Consider the following 10000-nt stretch of genomic DNA (forward strand, 5'->3'; position numbering starts at 1 on the left):
TGTAGCCAGAAGCAGGGACATCCTAGCAGGGGATGCTCCTACACACACCAACACAACCATCACTAACTACCACTAACTATCACTAACTAGCACTATAACTACCACTAACTATCACTAACTAGTACTACAACTATCACTAACAACCACTAACCATCACTAACTAGTACTAACTAGTACTATAACTACCACTAACTACCACTAACTATCACTAACTAGTACTATAAGTACCACTAACTATCACTAACTAGTACTACAACTATCACTAACTACCACTAACTACCACTAACTAGTACTATTACTACCACTAACTATCACTAACTAATACTATAACTACCACTAACTATCACTAACTAGTACTAACTAGTAATATAACTACCACTAACTAGTACTATAACTGCCACTAACTACCACTAACTATCACTAACTAGTACTATAACTACCACTAACTATCACTAACTAATACTATAAATACCACTAACTATCACTAACTGCCACTAACTACCACGAACTAGTACTATAACTATCACAAACTACCACTATCACTAAATAGTACAATAACTACCACTAACTACCACTAACTAGTACTATAACTATCACTAACTACCACTAACTACCACTAACTAGTAATATAACTATCACTAACTGCCACTAACTATCACTAAATAGTACTATAACTACCACTAAATATCACTAACTAATACTATAACTACCACTAACTAGTACTAACTAGTAATATAACTACCACTAACTAGTACTATAACTACCACTATCACTAACTAGTACTATAACTATCACTAACTACCACTAACTATCACTAACTAGTAATATTACTATCACTAACTAGTAATATAACTATCACTAACTACCACTAACTAGTACTATAACTACCACTAACTACCACTAACTAGTAATATAACTATCACTAACTACCACTAACTAATACTATAACTATCACTAACTAGTACTATAACTACCACTAACTAGTACTAACTATCACTAACCAGTACTATAACTACCACTATCACTAACTACCACTAACTAGTAATGTGACTACCACTAATTAGTACTATAACTACCACTAACTAGTACTAACTAGTAATATAACTACCACTAACTAGTACTAACTAGTACTATAACTACCACTAACTAGTACTATAACCATCACTAACTATCACTAACTAGTACTAACTAGTAATACAACTACCACTAACTACCACTAACTAGTAATATAACTATCACTAACTACCACTAACTAATACTATAACTATCACTAACTAGTACTATAACTACCACTAACTAGTACTATAACTACCACTAACTACCACTAACTAGTACTAACTAGTAATATAACTACCACTAACTAGTACTAACTATCACTAACCAGTACTATAACTACCACTATCACTAACTACCACTAACTAGTAATATAACTATCACTAACTAGTACTATAACTACCACTAACTAGTACTAACTAGTAATATAACTACCACTAACTAGTACTAACTAGTACTATAACTACCACTAACTAGCACTATAAATATCACTAACCATCACTAACTAGTACTAACTAGTAATATAACTACCACTAACTAGTACTATAACCATCACTAATTATCACTAACTAGTACTAACTAGTAATACAACTACCACTAACTACCACTAACTAGTAATATAACTATCACTAACTACCACCAACTAATACTATAACTATCACTAACTAGTACTATAACTACCACTGACTAGTACTATAACTCAATAACTACCACTAACTAGTACTAACTAGTAACATAACTACCACTAACTAGTACTATAACTGCCACTAACTACCACTATCACTAACTAGTACTATAACTACCACTAACTAGCACTAAAAATATCACTAACCATCACTAACTAGTACTAACTAGTAATATAACTACCACTAACTAGTACTATAACCATCACTAATTATCACTAACTAGTACTAACTAGTAATACAACTACCACTAACTACCACTAACTAGTAATATAACTATCACTAACTACCACCAACTAATACTATAACTATCACTAACTAGTACTATAACTACCGCTGACTAGTACTATAACTATCAATAACTACCACTAACTAGTAGTAACTAGTAATATAACTACCACTAACTAGTACTAACTATCACTAACCAGTACTATAACTACCACTACCACTAACTACCACTAACTAGTAATGTAACTATCACTAACTAGTACTATAACTACCACTAACTAGTACTAACTAGTAATATAACTATCACTAACTAGTACTAACTAGTACTATAACTACCACTAACTAGTACTATAACCATCACTAACTATCACTAACTAGTACTAACTAGTAACATAACTACCACTAACTACCACTAACTAGTAATATAACTATCACTAACTACCACCAACTAATACTATAACTATCACTAACTAGTTATATAACTACCACTGACTAGTACTATAACTATCACTAACTACCACTAACTAGTAGTAACTAGTAATATAACTACCACTAACTAGTACTAACTATCACTAACCAGTACTATAACTACCACTACCACTAACTACCACTAACTAGTAATATAACTATCACTAACTAGTACTATAACTACCACTAACTAGTACTAACTAGTAATATAACTACCACTAACTAGTACTAACTAGTACTATAACTACCACTAACTAGTACTATAACATCACTAACCATCACTAACTAGTACTAACTAGTAATATAACTACCACTAACTACCACTAACTAGTAATATAACTATCACTAACTACCACTAACTAGTACTAACTAGTAATATAACTACCACTAACTACCACTAACTAGTACTATAACTATCACTAACTACCACTAACCGTCACTAACTAGTACTAACTAGTACTATAACTACCACTAACTAGCACTATAACTATCACTATCCAGTGCTCAAACTATCACTAACCATCACTAACTAGTACTATAACTATCACTATCTAGTGCTATAACTATCACTAACCATCACTAACTATCACTAACTAGTACTATAACTATCACTATCTAGTGCTATAACTATCACTAACTATCACTATCACTAACTAGTACTATAACTATCACTATCTAGTGCTATAACTATCACTAACCATCACTAACTATCACTAACTAGTACTATAACTATCACTATCTAGTGCTATAACTATCACTAACCATCACTAACTATCACTAACTAGTACTATAACTATCACTATCTAGTGCTATAACTATCACTAACTATCACTATCACTAACTAGTACTATAACTATCACTATCTAGTGCTATAACTATCACTAACCATCACTAACTATCACTAACTAGTACTATAACTATCACTATCTAGTGCTATAACTATCACTAACTATCACTATCACTAACTAGTACTATAACTATCACTATCTAGTGCTATAACTATCACTAACCATCACTAACTATCACTAACTAGTACTATAACTATCACTATCTAGTGCTATAACTATCACTAACCATCACTAACTATCACTAACTAGTACTAACTAGTACTATAACTACCACTAACTATCACTAACTAGTACTACAACTACCACTAACTACCACTAACTATCACTAACTAGTACTACAACTATCACTAACAACCACTAACCATCACTAACTAGTACTAACTAGTACTATAACTACCACTAACTACCACTAACTATCACTAACTAGTACTACAACTATCACTAACTACCACTAACTACCACTAACTAGTACTATTACTACCATTAACTATCACTAACTAATACTATAACTACCACTAACTATCACTAACTAGTACTAACTAGTAATATAACTACCACTAACTAGTACTATAACTGCCACTAACTACCACTAACTATCACTAACTAGTACTATAACTACCACTAACTATCACTAACTAATACTATAAATACCACTAACTATCACTAACTGCCACTAACTACCACGAACTAGTACTATAATTATCACTAACTACCACTATCACTAAATAGTACAATAACTACCACTAACTACCACTAACTAGTACTATAACTATCACTAACTACCACTAACTACCACTAACTAGTAATATAACTATCACTAACTGCCACTAACTATCACTAAATTGTACTATAACTACCACTAAATATCACTAACTAATACTATAACTACCACTAACTAGTACTAACTAGTAATATAACTACCACTAACTAGTACTATAACTACCACTATCACTAACTAGTACTATAACTATCACTAACTACCACTAACTATCACTACCTAGTAATATTACTATCACTAACTAGTAATATAACTATCACTAACTACCACTAACTAGTACTATAACTACCACTAACTACCACTAACTAGTAATATAACTATCACTAACTACCACTAACTAATACTATAACTATCACTAACTAGTACTATAACTACCACTAACTAGTACTATAACTATCACTAACTACCACTAACTAGTATTAACTAGTAATATAACTACCACTAACTAGTACTAACTATCACTAACCAGTACTATAACTACCACTATCACTAACTACCACTAACTAGTAATGTAACTATCACTAACTAGTACTATAACTACCACTAACTAGTACTAACTAGTAATATAACTACCACTAACTAGTACTAACTAGTACTATAACTACCACTAACTAGTACTATAACCATCACTAACTATCACTAACTAGTACTAACTAGTAATACAACTAACACTAACTACCACTAACTAGTAATATAACTATCACTAACTACCACTAACTAATACTATAACTATCACTAACTAGTACTATAACTACCACTAACTAGTACTATAACTATCACTAACTACCACTAACTAGTAGTAACTAGTAATATAACTACCACTAACTAGTACTAACTATCACTAACCAGTACTATAACTACCACTATCACTAACTACCACTAACTAGTAATATAACTATCACTAACTAGTACTATAACTACCACTAACTAGTACTAACTAGTAATATAACTACCACTAACTAGTACTAACTAGTACTATAACTACCACTAACTAGCACTATAAATATCACTAACCATCACTAACTAGTACTAACTAGTAATATAACTACCACTAACTAGTACTATAACCATCACTAATTATCACTAACTAGTACTAACTAGTAATACAACTACCACTAACTACCACTAACTAGTAATATAACTATCACTAACTACCACCAACTAATACTATAACTATCACTAACTAGTACTATAACTACCACTGACTAGTACTATAACTCAATAACTACCACTAACTAGTACTAACTAGTAACATAACTACCACTAACTAGTACTAACTAGTAATATAACTACCACTAACTAGTACTAACTAGTACTATAACTACCACTAACTAGCACTATAAATATCACTAACCATCACTAACTAGTACTAACTAGTAATATAACTACCACTAACTAGTACTATAGCCATCACTAATTATCACTAACTAGTACTAACTAGTAATACAACTACCACTAACTACCACTAACTAGTAATATAACTATCACTAACTACCACCAACTAATACTATAACTATCACTAACTAGTACTATAACTACCGCTGACTAGTACTATAACTATCAATAACTACCACTAACTAGTAGTAACTAGTAATATAACTACCACTAACTAGTACTAACTATCACTAACCAGTACTATAACTGCCACTACCACTAACTACCACTAACTAGTAATGTAACTATCACTAACTAGTACTATAACTACCACTAACTAGTACTAACTAGTAATATAACTACCACTAACTAGTACTAACTAGTACTATAACTACCACTAACTAGTACTATAACCATCACTAACTATCACTAACTAGTACTAACTAGTAACATAACTACCACTAACTACCACTAACTAGTAATATAACTATCACTAACTACCACCAACTAATACTATAACTATCACTAACTAGTTCTATAACTACCACTGACTAGTACTATAACTATCACTAACTACCACTAACTAGTAGTAACTAGTAATATAACTACCACTAACTAGTACTAACTATCACTAACCAGTACTATAACTACCACTACCACTAACTACCACTAACTAGTAATATAACTATCACTAACTAGTACTATAACTACCACTAACTAGTACTAACTAGTAATATAACTACCACTAACTAGTACTAACTAGTACTATAACTACCACTAACTAGTACTATAACATCACTAGCCATCACTAACTAGTACTAACTAGTAATATAACTACCACTAACTACCACTAACTAGTAATATAACTATCACTAACTACCACTAACCAGTACTAACTAGTAATATAACTACCACTAACTACCACTAACTAGTACTATAACTATCACTAACTACCACTAACCGTCACTAACTAGTACTAACTAGTACTATAACTACCACTAACTAGCACTATAACTATCACTATCCAGTGCTATAACTATCACTAACCATCACTAACTATCACTAACTAGTACTATAACTATCACTAACCATCACTAACTATCACTAACTAGTACTATCACTATCTAGTGCTATAACTATCACTAACCATCACTAACTATCACTAACTAGTACTATAACTATCACTATCTAGTGCTATAACTATCACTAACTATCACTATCACTAACTAGTACTATAACTATCACTATCTAGTGCTATAACTATCACTAACCATCACTAACTATCACTAACTAGTACTATAACTATCACTATCTAGTGCTATAACTATCACTAACTATCACTAACTAGTACTATAACTATCACTATCTAGTGCTATAACTATCACTAACCATCACTAACTATCACTAACTAGTACTATAACTATCACTATCTAGTGCTATAACTATCACTAACCATCACTAACTATCACTAACTAAATTTTGATTTAAAGCTTTCGTGACTGCAGTAATTCATATTCGTAGTTTTTTCGGTAGTCACGTTTTATATTTTATTATTTTATTGTTTCCCTTCAACGTGACTTTACCGAAAGAACTAAGAATATGTATCACTAACTAGTACTATAACTATCACTATCACAACCATCACTAACCATCACTATCAGTAACTACTACTAACTAGTAATATAACTACTATAACTAGTGGTGAGTGGGTGGGTGAGTGGGTGGGTGTGTGGGTGAGTGAATCAGTGGGTGAGTGAGTGGGTGGGTGAGTGAGTGAGTGGGTGAGTGAGTGAGTGGGTGGGTGAGTGAGTGGGTGGGTGGGTGAGTGGGTGGGTGGGTGAGTGAGTGAGTGGGTGGGTGAGTGGGTGAGTGAATCAGTGGATGAGAGAATCAGTGGGTGAGTGAATCAGTGGGTGAGTGAGTGGGTGGGTGAGTGAGTGAGTGGGTGAGTGAGTGAGTGGGTGGGTGAGTGAGTGGGTGGGTGGGTGAGTGAGTGGTGAGTGAATTAGTGGGTGAGTGAACCAGTGGGTGAGTCACCTGGGGAGTGAGTGAGTGGGTGAGTGAATCAGTGGGTGAGTGAACCAGTGAGTGAGTGGGTGAGTGAGTGAGTGGGTGAGTGAGTGAGTGAGAGAGTGGGTGAGTGAGTGGGTGAGTGAATCAGTGGGTGAGTGAATCAGTGGGTGAGTGAATCAGTGGCTGAGTCACCTGGGGAGTGAGTGAGTGGGTGAGTGAATCAGTGGGTGAGTGAACCAGTGAGTGAGTGGGTGAGTGAGTGAGTGAGTGGGTGAGTGGGTGAGTGAGTGGGTGAGTGGGTGAGTGAGTGGGTGAGTGAGTGAGTGGGTGGGTGAGTGGGTGAGTGAGTGGGTGAGTGGGTGAGTGAGTGGGTGAGTGGGTGAGTGAGTGGGTGAGTGAGTGAGTGGGTGAGTGAGTGGGTGAGTGGGTGAGTGGGTGAGTGAGTGAGTGAGTGGGTGAGTGGGTGAGTGAGTGAGTGAGTGGGTGAGTGAATCAGTGGGTGAGTGACTCAGTGAGTGAGTCACCTGGGCAGTGAGTGAGTGGGTGAGTGAATCAGTGAGTGAGTGGGTGAGTGAGTGGGTTAGTGAATAAGTGGGTGAGTGAACCAGTGAGTGAGTGAGTGGGTGAGTGAGTGGGTGAGTGAATCAGTGAGTGAGTCACCTGGGGAGTCAGTGAGTGGGTGAGTGAATAAGTGGGTGAGTGGGTGAGTGAGTGGGTGAGTGAATCAGTGGGTGAGTGAACCAGTGAGTGAGTGAGTGGGTGAGTGAGTGGGTGAGTGAATCAGTGAGTGAGTCACCTGGGGAGTCAGTGAGTGGGTGAGTGAATAAGTGGGTGAGTGGGTGAGTGAGTGGGTGAGTGAATCAGTGGGTGAGTGAACCAGTGAGTGAGTGAGTGGGTTAGTGAATAAGTGGGTGAGTGAATCAGTGAGTGAGTCACCTGGGGAGTGAGTGAGTGGGTGAGTGAATCAGTGAGTGAGTGGGTGAGTGAGTGGGTGAGTGAGTGAATCAGTGAGTGAGTGAGTGAGTGAGTGGGTGAGTGAGTGGGTGAGTGAATCAGTGAGTGAGTGAGTGAGTGGGTGAGTGAGTGGGTGAGTGAATCAGTGAGTGAGTCACCTGGGGAGTGAGTGAGTGGGTGAGTGAATCAGTGAGTGAGTGAGTGGGTGAGTGAGTGGGTGAGTGAGTGAATCAGTGAGTGAGTGAGTGAGTGGGTGAGTGAGTGGGTGAGTGAATCAGTGAGTGAGTGAGTGAGTGGGTGAGTGAGTGGGTGAGTGAATCAGTGAGTGAGTCACCTGGGGAGTGAGTGAGTGGGTGAGTGAATCAGTGAGTGAGTGAGTGGGTGAGTGAGTGGGTGAGTGAGTGAATCAGTGAGTGAGTGAGTGAGTGGGTGAGTGAGTGGGTGAGTGAATCAGTGAGTGAGTGAGTGGGTGAGTGAGTGGGTGAGTGAATCAGTGAGTGAGTCACCTGGGGAGTCAGTGAGTGGGTGAGTGAATAAGTGGGTGAGTGAGTGGGTGAGTGAATCAGTGGGTGAGTGAATCAGTGAGTGAGTCACCTGGGGAGTCAGTGAGTGGGTGAGTGAATCAGTGAGTGAGTCACCTGGGGAGTGAGTGAGTGGGTGAGTGAATCAGTGAGTGAGTGAGTGGGTGAGTGAGTAAGTGAGTGAGTGAATCAGTGAGTGAGTGAGTGAGTGGGTGAGTGAATCAGTGAGTGAGTGAGTGAGTGGGTGAGTGAGTGGGTGAGTGAATCAGTGAGTGAGTGAGTGAGTGGGTGAGTGAGTGGGTGAGTGAATCAGTGAGTGAGTGACTCAGTGAGTGAGTCACCTGGGCAGTGAGTGAGTGGGTGAGTGAATCAGTGAGTGAGTCACCTGGGGAGTGAGTGAGTGGGTGAGTGAATCAGTGAGTGAGTGAGTGGGTGAGTGAGTGGGTGAGTGAGTGAATCAGTGAGTGAGTGAGTGAGTGGGTGAGTGAGTGGGTGAGTGAATCAGTGAGTGAGTGAGTGGGTGAGTGAGTGGGTGAGTGAATCAGTGAGTGAGTCACCTGGGGAGTGAGTGAATCAGTGACGGAGTCTCTGAGTGATTTTGGGATTCTGCTTCTCAACTCCTCCAGGGAGAGAGGGGAGCCATCTACAACAAAAACAACAACATCAACAACAACATCAACAACAACTAAAACCACAACAACAACAACGACTGACTGAGTGAATGAGTGAGTGATTGAGTGAGTGACTGAGTGAGTGAATGAGTGAGTGAATGACTGAGTGAGTGGCTGAGTGATGGAGTGACTGACTGAGTGAGTGACTGAGTGACTGACTGAGTGACTGAGTGAGTGACTGAGTGAGTGACTGAGTGACTGAGTGAGTGACTGAGTGACTGAGTGAGTGACTGAGTGACTGAGTGACTGAGTGAGTGACTGAGTGACTGAGTGAGTGACTGAGTGAGTGACTGACTGAGTGACTGAGTGAGTGACTGAGTGACTGAGTGAGTGACTGAGTGACTGAGTGAGTGACTGACTGAGTGACTGAGTGAGTGACTGAGTGACTGACTGAGTGACTGAGTGACTG

General features: G+C 37.5%; 1 protein-coding gene across 2 annotated transcripts in view; it reads right to left on the reverse strand.

The window, feature by feature from the left end:
• ATG10 (autophagy related 10) overlaps positions 1 to 10000 on the reverse strand; it is a 32098-nt gene that overhangs the window by 11319 nt on the left and 10779 nt on the right. The window contains exons 5-6 of one of the 2 annotated variants that reach the window (XM_076059246.1): positions 9478 to 9563; positions 1 to 38 (exon numbers count right to left, since the gene is read on the reverse strand). The exon at positions 1 to 38 is cut by the window's left edge and continues 48 nt beyond it. In XM_076059246.1, coding sequence (XP_075915361.1) covers positions 1 to 38; positions 9478 to 9563 — 124 coding nt within the window. The remainder of the gene's footprint in view (positions 39 to 9477; positions 9564 to 10000) is intronic. The other variant, XM_076059247.1, reaches the window with a different exon arrangement.

Source organism: Petromyzon marinus (assembly GCF_048934315.1).
Source record: "Petromyzon marinus isolate PM22_M1 ecotype Great Lakes invasive population chromosome 85 unlocalized genomic scaffold, UKy_Petmar_22M1.pri1.0 chr85_unloc.1, whole genome shotgun sequence".
Taxonomy (NCBI): Eukaryota; Metazoa; Chordata; class Hyperoartia; order Petromyzontiformes; family Petromyzontidae; genus Petromyzon; species Petromyzon marinus.